General features: G+C 47.4%; 1 protein-coding gene across 1 annotated transcript; it reads left to right on the top strand.

Annotated features, from left to right (window-relative positions):
- Nucleotides 1-914: 914 nt before the first annotated feature.
- On the top strand, nucleotides 915-15785 carry CCR9 (C-C motif chemokine receptor 9). The gene is made up of 3 exons (XM_027097000.1): nucleotides 915-1153; nucleotides 7092-7136; nucleotides 14588-15785. Exons 2-3 carry the CDS (start codon nucleotides 7116-7118, stop codon nucleotides 15674-15676), a joined length of 1110 nt encoding a protein of 369 aa, XP_026952801.1. The 5' UTR covers nucleotides 915-1153; nucleotides 7092-7115; the 3' UTR covers nucleotides 15677-15785.
- The last annotated feature ends 1802 nt before the right edge of the window (nucleotides 15786-17587 follow it).

The following is a 17587-nucleotide window of genomic DNA, read 5'->3' on the forward strand; positions in this document are numbered from 1 at the left end:
TGGGTCTTTTTTCTGTTACGGACGTCAGAGGTTGTGGACTGCAGCTTCGCTTCCACAATTATTCCCTAAACGCCCCTCAAATGCCAGGCACAGCACCTGGCCCTGGGACCCAGAGGGGGTGCAACTGTGTCATGATCGAAGGCCCCACCATAGCCATGGCTGGTGAAGACTTCCTCTGTGACTCTGTTAAAAATATAACATGCATTTGTTTAGGCGTTTTCAAAATTTCACCTAAACACCCATGATTAATAAGATGAAATGCATCCTTGACGTTAATCCATCTGATGGATAGTGGTCACATCAAAATAAAATCTGACTGTATCTGACCCCAGTTTTAAGGTGTTTCTGGTTCTCCAACACTCCCTGTATTCCCACATATGTGTCACATACATGACCTTCTAATAAAGGGGCGCCACTCGATGAACTTTCAGAGGGGATGGGCCTGCTCTGCCTCTGTGCTGTCCACTACAGTAGCCACGGCTACACATGGCTGTCGAGCACTTGAAATGTGGCTAGTGTGACTAAGGAACCAGTCACATTTTAAACGATTTAAATTAAATAGGCACATGTGACCAACAGCTACGGCATTAGACAGCACAGCTGTAGGGGTTTAGGTATATCTAAGGCCAAAAGGGTTACATTGGGATGCACAGTGCTGGTGATAACCCCATACAGGCCTGTTCAGACAACGCCACCCAAAGAGATCTTATAAAGGTACACACTTCAGCCTGCCAGAAAAGGCTGACCTCTCTGGATGACTCTCCATTTCCCCATCTCCTGAAAGTAGCCATGCTGTCTAGGAAAAGAAACTGTTCTCAGATGATCAATCTGTATGTGCGTCTTCAGAGAAGACGGTTTTCCTTAACCCAGCATTTCTCTGCTTTTCATTTCTGGTTGCAGATCACCGACTCAGCTGAGCGCTGGAAGCTGCAGCTGGTGACTCCCCTCTCCCCACCCTCCTGGCCACCCCACCAGTGACAGCACAGGCAGGGGTGGCCTGGCTTCCTTTCTGGTGTTTTCGTCGGGTAGCTGCCTGCTCAGAGCTCACAGAAGGCTTGCCCCTCGTCCCAGGCAGACAGCAGGCCAGCCCCCTCCCCAGACCCAGAGCTGGCGGGGTGGCCTCCTCCAGGAGCCTCACACGCTGCCCTCCACCGTGAGTATCGCCCTTCCTCCTCCTCCCCGTCCCAGTGTCACCTGTGTCCTCCGTTGTGTCCTGCCATGATGGCTTCTAAAACCCACTCGTTTGCTCAGTGGCCTTGAGAACCAGGCACTTGGCTAGAAGCTGCCAGGGAGGCAGAGGTGAATCCAGCGGCGCCCTGGCCAGGCTTCCAGGACAGCCTCCCACCCACATGTGTGAAGCTTGGGTTCAAGGCAGTCTGCTCTGTGATTTGGAGGGAGAAGCAGGAGGGGGGCACAGATGGCAAGAAGGTGGCCAGGGGCTGGGAAAGGGAAGTCCCGATGAGGTCCCTGGGTCTGAGAGACTGTCCCAGGGAGAGCATGCATTTCACTGCATTCTCTGTAGCAGTGAAAAACTGGAAACAAGCGAACTTTGCACCGAGAGGTGACTGGTTAAATGAACTGTAGAGAATCCGGAGAGTGGAACACTTGGCAGCCACCCAATCTGGTGATACGGCCTCACACTGAACTGGCATATAAAGTGGTCCATGAAAGACTGTTCCCTAGAGAGCAAGACAGAAAACGGTTTGTGCAGTCTGATTTCCTTTCAGAGTGTGTGTGTGTGGGTGCGTGTGTGTGAGATTGTGTTACAGAGAAAATGTCTGAAAGGCTGCATCTCAGAAAATGAACAGTGGCTATCCTAGGAGAGAGGTGTTTGGGGGGTTTTTATTTTCTTCATTATATATGTTTGCTTTGGGGGATTTTTTTTTTTTTTGGTTGCTGTTCATTGTGAATATACTCCTTTATGATCAGAAAAAAGCAAAGCCACCCTATTTCAAATGACTCATCAGTGACTACTGTTTTGTCCTGTCGACACGTTCACCCTCTTTAGTTCTTAGTTGGCTCGTACTACTTGGATGCACTGCGGGGGAGCAGCTGCTGAGTGCGGGGCTGGGATGTGGGGCAGCCACCAGTGGGTGAGGCCTGCTTCTCCCTCCCCTCGCCCAACCAACCAAAGTTCACCTGCCATTTCAGCACCTGGAGTTTGACAGCCTCTTTTTTTCCAATATCTGTCCATCTGTTCGGAAGCCCCCTCACATGCAACCCACTCACAGCCCCGAGCCCAGCACAGTGCCTGAAGGGTGGGCACCTGATCCAGGCTGGGGCAGCAGATAGCCTGACAGACAGCTCAGAGTCCCTGCTTTCGCGCAGGGTGAAAAAGGCAGAGCTTCCAAACAAAAACAAAAAAGCGAGAGGTGATCCAACCTCCCTGCACAAAGTCGGACAAAGATCAAAGTCAGGACCTGACTTCCTGACTCACTTTAGTATCAGTATCCAATTCACTGGGGCTACTACGAGCAACTCCATGCTGATTTTCATGTTGGATACTTTTAAGGACAGCAGAGAATAGAAAAATAATGGTTAGATATTAATGGACTCCAGGCTAACTTTTTAATAGGCACTTTCCACTCTTGGAGACTTAACAACTCCCTACCTCTAAGGACCCTGCACATACCTTCTGCTTTCTGGCGTTCATGCCTTTGTGGATATGTTTTGTGTTTCCCTGCCCTGGAGTCATGTTCTGTCCCCTCACTGCATGTCCCCACACTCTCCAGCCTGCAGGGCCAGCAAAAATGTTGCCTCCTCAATGAAGCCCTCCTGGATTTTCCCCAGCGCCAGAGACCCAGCTTCCTTCTCCCAATTCCCAAATCGTCTCATAGCATTTCCCATTATTGGTATTTGCAGCCATGATGTATTCATTGTACTTGAATGTGAGCTTCTTGAGGACATGGATCATGTCTTGTACAGTGTTTAAGCCAAGCAAGTGTATCTGGTGTCAAGTAAGCTGTGGGATGAAGACTGCTCCCTCACTGTTGCAGAGTTCTCTGCATTCCGCTAAGAGCCTTAACGCACAGCATTGCACTTGACCCTCGAAACAAGCCCTTGGAGTAGGCTGGGCTATCACGTGCATCTTACAGAGGAGGAAACCAAGGCTGGGGGAGGGGAGGTCGCTCCTTGCTGAGGTCCCACAGGCAGCAAAGGATGGACCAAGAAGCAGATGGCGGCCAGTGTGCTACCCCCACCTCACTCCACTGGGCTTCGAAACACAAGCAGGCTTTTCAGATTAGGCAGCTGCACTGCCCTGGATGAGGCCACACCGAGCGGCAAGGGGAGAGATTTGGGGTGGCACTGAGTCCAACGCTCGTGTTCTCCCAACAGACGGTTGAGAGGTTCCTTGCTTTCAGTGTGTTTTGTCACATGTGGGGTTTTCCCCGTTTTTCTCTCCTTCTCAGGGGTGAGAAGAAAATGAAATCAAGCTCTGAGACTTTGCAGTTTGTGGAATAAAATAGACAAAAAGTATTCTGACAAAGAGAAGAGAGGAATAGATGAAAAGGCTCTCAGCGGTGTCTTTAGGTGGTGGGTCCACGGAGGAATATATTTTGTTTTTAGTTTTACTCTTGGGCTCTCTCCAAATCTTCTATGAGCCAGAAACACTTTTATAATGGAAGGAAGAAAAACCTTTATAAAAAGCTAGTGTAGGATTCCAAAGCTGCAAAAAGTAGCCTAGCAAGTTACTTGCTAGATTTGCTCTTCCAGAGCTGCTTTGCAGGCAGCTGGAGGAGGCTACGAGTTCCTCCTTTGGACAAGTTTTGCAAACAGGTGTACAGAATGGAATAGCACTAGGGCTTCTTTTTTTGTTTTTTTAAAGCTGACAAGTTAGTTTTATGATAGCCCTTAAAATAGAATGTCGTGCACAAAGTAAAATATTTAAATAGTTTACAAAACCTAAAGGAAAAAATGAAAGTCTCGCTTTCCACTGGTCATCCTTGTTCAAGCTCCTTCCAGAGAACGTTTCAGTACTGATCAGCTGTGAAGTGTATAACCTTTTATATACTTCTAAAAAGATCATGCGTCGTAAGCTTCTACACCTTGCATTTTTACCCATAATAATCTTGCTGACCTCTTTGTATCAGTGTGGGGTCTATTTTATTCTATGTCTTGACTACATGTGGTTTACTGAATGGATGTATCAGAATATTAACTATTGCTAGATACATAGGTTGTTTCTAGTTTTTTGGTTCTACAAAAAAAAAAAAAAATGCTGCAACATATATGCCTGTATATGCATCTTTATGTTCTTTGTGCGACTACTAGGAGGACGTGTTTTCAGCAGATAAACTGCTGAGTCAGAGCTGTTGTGCTTTGTATGTTTTGAAAGATATGGCTTAACCCTCCAAAAAGGTCACAACGATTTACACTCCCCATTGCCGAGCAGAGGCTTTTCCCCCAAACTCTTACCAACATCATTACCATCAATCCTTGTTTTCAACCTATAACTATGACCAAAGCCATTCTTTCATGTGGCTTCCTCCTTTGGGCATTTGTTTTCTCAGATATTATCTAGTTAATATTCAGTCTCTTCACGCAAGTTAAAAGGAAATGACATAAGCCACAGGTACTAGAAATATAGGAAGTGTTTTCTAACAAATGTCTCAAAAAACATCTCCCTATTACCCAAGCTGTATTAAAATTAAATTAGCTGAGTTGAGATCTTTCAAACTCAACTGGGCAATTTTTTACAAAGATTTTATTGTTTTAGAGCATGATTCAGAAAAAAAAAACAGAGAACAATAAAGTCAATGGGGCAATATGTAATTTGGGGGGAGATGCTTTGAGATGAAGTAAATTCCTCATCAAACATTCAGCCACTAATTTCATCATCCATTGGTGATTTTCCAATAACGTTATTCATTCTGTACTTATTAGTTGGCACCATAAGAGGATATTACTTTTCTCATGTATTTACTCATTTATTTTCATCAGTATGGATTCATGGATCTTCGTTTAATTGAATGTGCTATAAAGACTGCTATCATTATTTAATTTGATGCTTAAATTGCCTCAGATTTGGCTAGTGGAACTCCATCAAGTTGGCGCCTATGTCCTTTGACAAGTCCTCACGGTCTCTGAACACTTGCCTTCTGTGGCAAAAATCAGTCCCAGGTTCATCTTATAGTTTCCCTACCCTAACTCTGGAATCAGACATTTCTCCAAGGAATCCTGGTTTCTTGGCAGGGAGAAAGGTATTTAGAAACCCAGATCTGGGCACTAGAAGGTCATTCTACTGTGTGTCATGGCTTTTAGTTCCTCTCAGCACACAGAGCCAGCAAATATGCTCAAATACATAGCAGTGTCCACACAAATTTATCTATCTATCTACCTATCTACCAATCTATCTGTCTATCATCTATCTCTCTGTCATCATCACCATCTGTCTAATCTCATCTAACCCTAAAATACGTGAGTTCATACTGAGCCCTCAATTCCCACACAACAGCACAAGGCACTCCAAGGCACTGTGGAGAAGCCACTGGCAGGAAGGTTGCAGAGAGGAAGTTCTGGCCGCCTTTCTCCTGGCCTGCTAATGGCCAGATATGACTCTGAGGAGGGACGAAAACAGAGTTTTCATCAGATCTTGCTGTTCTTCCTTTCTCTACTTTAACCACTTTATTGAGGTCCAGCTACAAACACTGCAAATATATGAAGTGCAGAACCTAAGTTATGACGTATGTATATAACTGTGAAACCATCACACAATCAATATAGTGAACATACTTACCACCCCAAAGGCTTCCTGGCGTGCTCTTATCCCCCTCCTGCCTTGCCCCGTCCTCCCCTTCCCTCTCTCACCATGAAATTACTGATCTACTTTCTGTCATTACTGATTAGTTCACATTTTCTAGAATTTTTTGTAAGTAGAATCACACAGTATGTACTTTTTTGGGGTCTGGCTTCTTTACTTAGCATAATTATTTACCCACGTTGCTGTGTGTATCAGTAGCTGTTCCAATTCCATTGTATGGCTATTCCACAGTGACTTATCCATTAGCTATGCTTGAAGGACACTTGAGCTATTTCCAGTAGTTGGCTATTACAAATGAAGCTGCCATGAACATTCATGTATCAGTCTTTGTGTGGATATAAGCTTGCATTTTTCTTAGGTAAATACTTAGGAGTGGGATGGTTAGATCACAGGGTGTATGTTTAACGGGTTTCCAGAGTGGTTGTCCCTCATGTTATGTTTTTAAAACAACTGCACTTTTAGAAAAGCAGGGACAGTTACAACGTGTTATGAAAAAAAAGCCCAACAGGTTAGGGTTGGATTTATGAAGGAGAATGTTTCCTTCCAGAAGCTTGGGGTGGGCTGAACATGTTTCTTGGAAATATGGGCACAGACCCCTGCCTTGAAGGGAGCCAAGCAGTTGTTCCCTTGGTCACAGAGGGGTGGGTTTTGCAGAGATTCAAAACCCAGGAAAACAACAGCTGAGATTTATCTCAGCTCGGAGGCCCTTTGCGTTAGACAAATACCTTTTCTTTGGTAAACAAATCAAAGAAAAGGACTTCCTTTTCCTGCTGGAGTTGGGGTACAGAGTAAATCGGCCCTGAATTTGTAAACAGAGCACACAGGTAGGTGCTGGGGCACGGGGCCTCTCCTGGAGAGGGACTGATACTGACAGACGCCACCTCACTCCTGTGTCCTTGCCACCCGGTTACCCAGAGGCCCCTCCCCTGCAGTCAGCCCAGCACATTCTTAAGTCACTGCTGTCCTGCCATCTTCTGGAGTCCCTTGGTGGAAAAAATGGGGGTAGGTGGCACCTGATAGAGAAGTTGAGTCAAGAGGAAAAGGGCTAAGATTAAAAGGACGTGCTGGGAAGATGTCAAAGCCATACAGGGCTCTCAAAGGAGAGGTTTCTTTCATTTCTACGTTAACAACCAAGATGATACTGAAATCTAGACTTGACTTGAAATCTATTTGACTTGACATCAGTATAACATGGACTCTAACTCTTGCTTGGGATTTTTTTTTTCTCCATGAGAACAAACAGATTTAATGCTTAATCTCCATCTTTAGGTACTTGTTACTGTTGAGTTAAGAGCCAGTCCTCTTTTTGATTTTTGCCCTCTCTTTCTAGAAGCAAGCTTGCATCTGACCCACCATGGTCCCCTCAGAAGTCACAGTGAGTACAGCTACGCCCCTTGGGTTCCTCAAAATGCACTCTATTTTGGGGCCTCTTTTCAGGGAGTGGGAAGGAATCTATTGTGGCGGAAGGATTTCTCTGTGGTTTCCCAGGGTAAGAGCTCTGCTGAGCAGTGCCCAGGACAGGTGGTCGATGCTCAGCACAGGGGGCTCTGCAAACGCGAAGCGCTAGAAGAGCTTTGGGGAATGTGGGAGGACAGAGGAAAATGCTATTTTAGATTTTACTAATAGGTGAGGATTATATGATCTTTAGGATGTCTTTGTCCCATGTGTCTGTTCTGAAACTCAGACAAAAGAGGACAAGAGAGAATCCATTTAGTTTGTTTTTAAAAGACCCACGGTGGGCATGTTAGTTTTGTTTCTTACATAACATTATGTAGCCTTTGCAAAAAACACATAATGATATATATTTCTCTGAAAGAGGAAGAGAGGCCAACAAAAATGAGTAAAGTCATCAGAGGATTGTTTGTGATTTTATAGTCAAATGTAATTAATTATAGAATCAAATCAAATTCCTATGCTTTTGTTATATTCATAAATGCTCACAAAAATACCTAAAGGTTTTAATTTTGCTTTTCTCAAAGTAAGAATCTGGGTTTTAAATGTAGGTATTGAAATCAAACCTTCTTAGTGGAGCTGACAAACCATCCCCCACAGTACACTGTAGGTTCCCACCATCTGTGGAGATTGGTGGTTGCCACCCCTGTGTCCAAAAAGTTATTTATCATATGCTAATGATACTTACTATTGCATACGTCATTGCATATCCCATAACAACAACAAGACAATTATTTTGGACCTGGTGAAGTAACGAGGTCAGTCTCTATTTTTCTAACCAGAATTAGACCCTTAGTTTCTCTCCTGAGTTAGAATTTGCTCTTCATCCCTGATGCTGGAAATGGGGCTGACGCTGTCAGTCATTCGGTTTTATCCTCTGGAATCTTGGAAGATATCCAGACTGCAAGGCAGCTCCAGAGAGGAAGAAAAATGCACCCCAGTAATGACCTTTTGTGGTCAAGAGGTGTCCAGCACCACCTACATGGGGACAAGATGGGACCTCTGTAGCTACGACCCTGGGAAATAGCCATGACGTCCCTGTGGCCACCTTTCTGAGCGCTGGCCATGTGCCAGTAACCAGCCAGGGTGCCACTTTCCTGCAGCCTCACGGTAAAGGCAGAGCCATGCTTACAGATGAGGAAACGAGCTGGGAGAAGGAACGGAAGGTACCAGGTCTCGTGGCTAAAAGGAGGAGGAGCCCTGGAGGGTGCTCTCAGAGTCACGGCTTCCCTGGGTCCCCCCCTGTGGGCAAATGCCAACACGCCGAGGTCCAAGCCTCACTGTGTGGAAGTCTCACTTCCCCGAAGGCGGGGACAGAGCACCTTGGGGCAGTGCCTGCCAACACCCACTGCTCCCAACGCATCCCTCCCTGCCTCTGTCCCGCCCCTCCCATTTGCCGCCTCCTGGCACTAAGGAGCAATGAGGGGCACAGCTTTTGCCCTCTACCCTGGCCTCTCCCCAGAGGTGGGAATGAGGGGCCTGGGGCTGGGGGAAGGTTTCCAGAGACAACGTGAGTCGGCGAGGGAGGCCTCGGAGAGCTCTGGAGACCTTCCTCCTGCTCCAGGAGCAGCACGACGTTCACTGCCTGGGCTGCTGCTTCTGGGCCAAGGTTCTCGTGAGGGGAGGAGGACACACCTGCCCGGGCTCGGGGGCCAGGGCCTGTGGGGCAGAGCCTCGCTGGGGGCACCAGCGGGCAGCGCAGGCCCCTTGCCCGGCCGTGCACTGAGGTTCGCCCCTAGCATCAGGCAGCTCCCGGGCATCCTCTGGTGCCCAGAATCTTTCCGGGCTGGGGAGTGGGGAGGTAGGGCACCTGACGGCCACTCTGCTTGGGCTCCGTGAGGCCCAGCTCAGGTGCTGGGACCCAGATGCCATGGCTCACGTTTGGTGTGGCCACTTTGACAACATCAGCACGTGGAGAGCTGGGCTTTGGGTCAGCAGGGATTAAAAGTGCCCCAGCTTGGGACTGAGGGGCTGGGGGATGGCTCTGGCCTTGACCCTCCCCCAGTGGCTGAGGGTTTGGGGCAGAACCTTCCATTCCTTGGGTCTGTCTCCTCCTCTCTTAAGATGGTCTCTAACATCTGAACATCATTCTAAAACCTGTTGAGCTTCCAAAAACATTTTCCAGAGCAGAAACAAAAGCCTACGTGAGGAGAAGGCAGCCCATTGCTGAGTTCCGGGCCGGCCACTGGGCACGCTGTGACACATTGTCTCGTCTACTTAGACCTATGACTACAATGCGCTTCTTTTCTTGATCAAAATGCTAAAAATCATCCAAAATAAATGATATAAATCCCCCAATTAAGTAGCCCCCTGGGAGTAACAGAGCCATCCCACGAGGCCGCCCTGTCTAGGGCACCTCTGAGCTGTGGAGCTGCCGTCAGGGCTCTGCACGCAGATGGACCTCCCCTCCCGCCCCCACCCCCATCCCAGCCTCGGGCTTGACAGGCGAGGCCTGGTGCAGGAGCCATTGACCTTTCTAACGTTTTACTCCAATTCTATTTCCATCACCGAGGCGAATGGTGTCCTTTGGAAGTGGCTTCTTTGCCTGGCACGTACTCTGTGCTCAGTAAATATCTGTCGAATGAGTGAACAAATCACACTATTTATCGGCAAGGAACGAGAAATAGAGACCTGTTTCTCAAGCCTAGGATGAGCATGCCGTTTTCTTAGGCAGGCAGGGAATGAGATGGTGGCACTTTCACACAAACACCATCCTGGCCAGGTCTGGGCCCTGTCCACCCCAGCAAATCACCACTCCTCACACTGGAAGAATATTCTAGATCTGGCTCAGACCTCTGCTCATGGGGGTCCACGGGCTCCGAATAGTGGTCTAGTTGGTAAAGACGTCATGTTTTTAGGAGTGTCTGAGAACAACACAGTTTGCTAAGAAATGCAAGAGAAACCTTAGGTAAGATTTCTAGAAATTCTAACTTGATGTGGAAGAGAATGGTCAGCCCCTTCAGAGAGCAGGCCCTGGACACTTCCCAGCAATAACGACACCCTGTCTCACTCCGTCTCCACTGCCTGCCTTGTGTTCCATAACAGGCTTGAGGCACCTTACTGGGTGCGTACAACAGAATAGAAAAGAAGGGACATATATTACAACAGGGTCAGAGGAAACTGACAGAATAGGGAGAAAAGACCAAGGGAAGGAGTTAGAACTTGGGTTTTCAGCCTAAAGCTGTGCTGTCTGGTGAGGTAGCCACGAGCCACGTGGGGCCCGTGAGCACATGAAATGGGGCCACTCCAACTAAGATGCCCCATGCATGTAAAGTGCACTCCATTCAAATATAATCTCCGCAACAAAAGGATGTAAAATATTTTGGTAACTTTTACATTGCTTATGTAACGAAAAAATATTTTAGACATACGAGGTTCCAATAAAATACATTATTAAGGTGAATTCCACCTGTCTCTTCTTTACTTCTTTCACTTGGCTACTAGAAAATGCAAAAGTAACCCCGAGTTGCCTTATACTCCTATTGGACAGCAATGGTTGAAGGGTCTTATTTGGTTACTATAACTGGGCTACCAGTTTGACTGAGTTTCCCAATTAAAAAGGGAATCCTGATTAAGTCACAAAACTTATATGGTGTGTGAGCGAAAAGAAAAAAAAACCCTCACCTGTTCTTCAGGAGATTCGAAAGCCTTTCTTCACTTCTCTTTTATATTTAAATGCCAAATAAATATCTAGGCTAGGTCTTGGTGAGTAGGACACAGAGCTATACGGACAGGCCCTTGGAGGTCCCCTCTCGGTGGAGAGGGTGGGCTCCACGGGGAGCTCCCTAGATGCCACCTCGATGCAGACCCCGGGGTAAACTCACAGCAGCTTGTGGGAAGTCATTCCACACAGTGCTCAGGCCAGGAGGCTCCAGCAGGTGCTCCTGGATACACGCAAGACCGTGTGGATTTCAGATCCTTACACTGATCTTCTCTCAAGATGTTCCGACCCAGACTTTGAAAACAGCCTTTGTGGGTAGCTTCTCCAGCAAGAGCAGTGTCTCTAGGACTCAGAGAGCAGGGAGGGAGGGAGGGAGGAATGGCTTGGCAACCTCAGAATTCCTCCCAGAAGCCAGGTGCCCCTCATCTGGAAGAGGGGCCCGCCCCTACCTGGAAGGTCAAGGATTAAATGCATGCATGTCCTGTACTCCGCACTGGGTCTGATGTGCACTGGGTGCTCTGACAGTAAGGAATCAAATAAATTGGTAAATAATCGACGTTTACACTTGCTGGGAGATTTTCAAAGGATCCTTTTGGGTATTTACGTATCAGGCATGGACAAAGCTATGAGTACAAGTCTCGATGCAGGTGGACAGTTTGTCCAGGCTCCCCCTAGCCTGGGACGTGAATTCTTCCTTTGTCATCCTCAAAAAGATGGCCAATGCTTTGAACTTGTAAGGATGATATAGGCTTACCTTGTAGTCTTGATAAAATTCACACAAACCCAGGTTTTCTGTGTGTGAATTCAGTCACTCTTAAAATATGTCTGGGGAGTCCCTAACGAAATACAATTCTATGCTGAAGCACTGGGTCCTCCAACCCTCACCCAACAAGAAAACGTGCTCCGTGTGCTTCAAGGACACAGTGTCCCCACTCTGGGACACAGTCTTGGGGAGCGGTGGTCACGGGCTCATTTACCAGGCCATGGAGAAGGCAGGGTCTCCTGGGACACTGGGACTGCTAGGGGTCCCCTCTGTGAGACCCTCTGTGCCACATCTGTGAATGGGGATGCTGTTTGCCTCCGTAACTCACAGCCTTGGGTGCAGGCTCACGTGAGAGTCTATTAAATCTATTTAACCCCCCAAAAATGTAAAAAAAACACCCTCTACAAAGCAGTTTGACACTTACTCACTGTGTGGATTCACAGTTGACACCTGCTCATCTGCATGGTTTTACTGACTTTCCTCCAAAATGTCACCCTTAAATGTCACTTCTTAAATCTCCAGTGATACTTTTGTGGGTCTCTGTGCTCTTCGTGTTCTTCCTTCCACCTGAAAGTTCTTTGTTTCCTCTCAAAGTCTACTCAAACCCCACCTCTTGGGGGATGCCCTTCCCAGTGGGGCCACTGGCGGTGCCTGGCTCCCATGTCCTGCTTTGGCAGAAGCGTCCTAGCATCTTCACTGAAATATGAGTCATCCGTAAGATCTGTCCTCCCAACGATCTGGGCTCGCAGACAACAGCCAAAGCTGGGAGGGGAAACTTTAAATGTACGTTGAGGATGGGTGAACCAGGCCTGGGGACGAAGCACATTCAAAATGGAGAGTTTTCCTCAGCTCTTCCCAGAAGCAGGCCGTTCCCAGCTGCTGGCTCCTGAAGAGCCAGCTCCTGGATCTGGCCCCCAGGGGTCTCTCTGTAATAGGACTTTCTCTTGGTCGCACACTAGAGGCGGATCAGGACCAGATTCAGGTTTTCCTAATTGCAGTCCAGGTTACCTTGGGCGTCCTCCTGGCACTTCCTGCCAGTCAGGGCCCAAACGGAACGGACCCATCACCTCAGCTCTCGGCACGAGCTTCAGAATTCAGGAGACCACAGCCTCCTGGCGTCTACTGCACCTTATCAGCCCACTCAGTGTGTCCTGGTATCTTAATAAGCACTCAGTAAACACACACACACACACACACACACACACACACACACACACGACAGGTTCCATGCTCATGTAAGATTAGGAAACATTATTAAACAAAATTCAACAGATTCTGAAGGACTTCTCAGAGCCTTTACTATGCTATCATGCAGTTAAAATAAAAGAAGCTCTGCAGGACTTCTCAGAGCCTTTAATATGCTCATGATTACTGTGAATTTCAAAGAAGGTGATATAGTAAGCAGAGATTCTCAACTATTGAACTACTAGTGTTCCACCCAAAACATGGTTTGGGAAATGCTGGTTGAAACTATTAGAAATAGATGGAGACGATAATGTGTGTAGAAGGGGAACTCCCAGCTGAAAGACGACTGGTAGAAGATGTTTTATTATTTCAACATGAATAGTTTAATACATAAACTAAATATTTTTACTTAAATATTTATTGGCATTAAATATTTAAAACAAAATGAAAACCTAGTGGGGATCTGAGGTTACTTCTAGTCCAAATGCTTCTAGATGAACTGAACAACTGCTGCATTTCCAGAGCAGAAATGAAGGGAGAGATGAGATTTGGCAAGGCACGTGCCTTGGGGCAAGGGAACGAGAGCTAGTGGTCCCTGGCAGGATTGGGGGTCCTAATGGGGGCCCTAGGAGGGGGGTGCTGGTGGGAAGTGAGAGCATGTGAGAATTTGTAAGTGGAGGCCTTGGAACATGTCAGATGCGGGGCCGAGTTTCCCCTCCACCAGGCAAACCTCTCCTCCGTTCCCTCCATCCCAGGCTTGACTCAAGGGCTCCATCTCCGCCTTTATTTCCTCTTCCCCCAGCAGGGGTTCTAGGAAGGCTTCTGAGCCAGGAACCCATTGAAGCTGTAATGAGGGGTGTGTGTGTGTGTGTGAGCACACGTGTGTACACATCACGAGGGTGTGTGCACACGTGTCTGAATGTGTGCATATATGTACATGTGAGTATGTATATTAGTGGAGGCATGTTTGTGTGCACACGTGTTTGTAAATGCGTGTGTGTGTGCTTGTGAGGGCTGGTTTCGTGGGTGTGTTACACATACCCATGCTGCACACTTCGTGCTTAGAAGTGTCACTTGCTTGAATTAAAGCTCTGCTATCTTGAAATTCTTAACAAATTTTGAACAAGGGACCCTGAAATCACGTAGTCTGTCCTGGTTCTTGTGTATGTGCATGTATGTGAGAGTGTATGAATATGTGTGTGTGTTCATGTGTGTGCACATGTGTAAGTGGGTGCATGTGTGACTCTTTGGTCCTTCTCCAACAGAGGATCCACAGCTTTCAGAAGACTCAGGGGAACCTGGACCCAGAAAAGTTTAAAAGCCTCTGAGGACCTTTTTGGGAGGGTAGAGAGAAGGGACAATCAGAACCATTCACTTAGTTTGATAAACGTCCGCCCACCAGTGGTCCCAGACCCTCTTTCCCACGCCGTCAGAGCATCTGTCATGCAGCCTGTGACTGTTCCTTTGCTTGAGTGTCTCCTCCCAGAGTAGGTAAGTTCCATGAGAGCAGGAACCATGTCTGACTCTCCAGCATGTACCCAGTACCTACCATGTCGTAGGTGCTCAATAAACATTTGTTGAATAAATAAATCATTTACAATCCAAGCAGATGCTCTCAGAATTCCTACTTCCTACACATACATTTCTTTTGTCTTATCACAGACTTTGGGAATGGAAGGTTCAAGGGCTCCATGCCTCTGCCATCATGAGATAGAACCTCCAAAAGCATGCCCTTGACCCGGTGCCGTCCTGTGTCTTCTTGCAGAGCCTGATCCCTAACATGCCAGATGACTATAGCTATGACACCACGTCTTCCATGGAAGATTACGGGAACTTCAACATCACTGACTTGTTCTGTAAGAAAAACCACGTCAGGCAGTTCGCAAGCTACTTCCTTCCACCCTTTTACTGGCTCGTGTTCATCGTGGGGGCCTTGGGCAACAGTCTGGTCATCCTTGTCTACTGGTACTGCACGAGGGTGAAGACCATGACCGACATGTTCCTTTTGAATTTGGCAATCGCTGACCTTCTCTTTCTCGTCACCCTTCCCTTCTGGGCCATTGCCGCCGCTGACCAGTGGAAATTCCAGACCTTCATGTGCAAGGTGGTCAACAGCATGTACAAGATGAACTTCTACAGTTGTGTGCTTCTGATCACGTGCATCAGCGTGGACAGGTACATCGCCATTGCTCAGGCCATGAGAGCGCAGATGTGGAGGCAGAAAAGGCTTCTGTACAGCAAAATGGTCTGTTTTACTGTCTGGGTGATGGCGGCCGCGCTCTGCATCCCAGAACTCCTGTACAGCCAAGTCAAGAAGGAATATGGGATCGCTATCTGCACCATGGTTTACCCCAGTGACGAGAGTACCAAACTGAAGTCAGCTGTCTTGACTCTGAAAGTCATCCTGGGATTCTTCCTCCCTTTTGTGGTCATGGCTTGCTGCTATACCATCATCATTCACACCCTGATACAAGCCAAGAAGTCATCCAAGCACAAGGCCCTGAAGGTGACCGTCACTGTGCTCACTGTCTTCATCCTATCTCAGTTCCCCCATAACTGCGTTCTGCTGGTACAGACCATTGATGCCTACAGCACGTTCATCTCCAGCTGTGCTGTCTCCACCAACATTGACATCAGCTTCCAGGTCACTCAAACCATCGCCTTTCTCCACAGTTGCCTCAACCCTGTTCTCTACGTTTTTGTGGGTGAGAGGTTCCGCCGGGATCTTGTGAAGACCCTAAAGAACTTGGGTTGCATCAGCCAGGCTCAGTGGGTTTCATTTACAAGGAGAGAAGGAAGCCTGAAGCTGTCATCTATGTTGCTGGAGACAACCTCGGGAGCTCTCTCCCTCTGAGGGATCTTCTCCCTGAGGTGGATGGTCCTTTTGGAAGTAACAAGAAATACAGCTACGACTTCCCTTACTGGTAGGGCCAAAGGGAAAGCAGAGAAGGAAAAGGAAGAGAAAAAAAGGAAATAAAAAACTCAGAAAGGGATGAATTTGAATACCATTATACTTTTCGTCAGGATTTGCCAAGCCAGAGTCTTCAAAATTGACTGGCCATCCCAGGGGGCTGCTGATTGGCTCCTGGCTGCCACACCTGCAGTTTTCAAAGGAGGACTACGGAGCAGCATTGCAAGCCTCCCCGGCTTTGCCACTTGCCTGAGCGTTAATGCAGCTGACCTCTGGAGGAGGCTTGGATTTCTCAGTGCACGGTGAATCGCTGTGCCTTCAGTTCTGATGCCACCCCTTCCAAAAGAAGACAGAGGAGCACTGGCCACTGCCACAGTCCACGAATGCACAAGGCTGCATGAAAACTCCCATCTTTGGAGAATTTCTACCCTGGTTTGGGGGGCTGATACCCATGCCAGGTCTTAGAGATTCCTGCTCTAGAATCTTTCCAAACACCCTCAGATCTAATGCCCTTCTGGTCTCCTTGATCTGTTTTGGGCCAGTGAGGGTGCTTGTTCCTGTTCTGAAGCTATCTGCAGCACTGGTCAGTGAGGCCCTGGGTAACTGACCCTGGGTAACTGACCATACCAGCACGTCATCCGGATTCTGTTGGTTTCCAACCCATTTCTGCCAGAGGTTCTGTGATTTCACACCTGGCTGCCACACTGATCCGAGCAAGGATTCAGCTTGTCCAGTGGTGTCATGGAAGTGGTCCTCTCAGCCCGTGCACGGAGACTAAGAACCTCAGTTGGTGGGAACCGGCTCCATTATGGGCTCACTGTGTTGAGTGGCTTGTGTGATGGTCCATTCTATCTGCTCCCTATAAAATGGGTTGGTCCCATTTGCCCTTTTGTTTCTGAGGCCACTGCAAGGATATCTGCTTCCACGCTTCTCTTCTTCATACTGTATAATGCTAACATGTTAAAAAAAGAGCTTTCAACTTAGAGATTAGGCTGAAAAAAAAGTTAACAGAATTCACCTTTGCTCTGTGTCTTTCTTTTAACTATTCGGCAAATTTATCACAGTTAAAACTTTCATTTATTAGAAAAGTGCTTTTTAAATGACTGTTTAAATACATCCGTTACTTTTCACTTTCTTTACCCTGTCTCTATATTTTAAATGTGTACAATTAGAGATCAAATAGCCGTATTAGAGTGTGAAGAATAAGAGGCTAGGATAGGGAAATAACATTTCCAAAACACCATAAAATCATCTTTGCTGACACATTTTTAATCTCTCCTCTGTTCAAACTTATCTTCCAAGTTTTTCCAGGTTAGTCCAGTGGAATTTCCAAGAAGGACAATTACAGCAGCACCATAAGCCATACCAGCTTTGCCACTTGCTCCCGAGGAAGCATCTCATTTTCCCAGCAGGCTGTGAATTGCTGTGTTCAGTTCCAAGGCCATCCCTTCCAAAGGGGACACAAAAGCTCTAGACTCTGCCATGGTGTCCATTTTCTCCCCACCCACTTCTAAACTACATGTTAGTGAGAAATAAAGTGAGCAGAAGGTGGGCAGCAACCAGGGGGAGCAAAGGGTAATACAAAGGCTGCGCCAACCCACCCCGAGTGTGGGCGGTTGGTGGCAAATAAGCATTGGCCTGGGACCAGCACATCAACATGGGTCCCGGCACAACAAGAACTGCCTACAGTCAAAGGGAAGGATGGCTTCCCCAAGGCAGTCTATGGACGGAGCGGTCTATATGGTCACCTTTTCCAGGAGGAGACCCAGATAACCTTTGAGGAACCTAGAAGAATAAGCAATAGGCATGGGCCAAACCTAAATAACACTGTGCAGTTAAGTGGAAGAACTCAAC

The sequence above is a fragment of the Aethalodelphis obliquidens genome, unplaced genomic scaffold (genome assembly GCF_003676395.1).
Source record: "Aethalodelphis obliquidens isolate GAN/ISIS:26980383/991018 unplaced genomic scaffold, ASM367639v1 scaffold111, whole genome shotgun sequence".
Taxonomy (NCBI): Eukaryota; Metazoa; Chordata; class Mammalia; order Artiodactyla; family Delphinidae; genus Aethalodelphis; species Aethalodelphis obliquidens.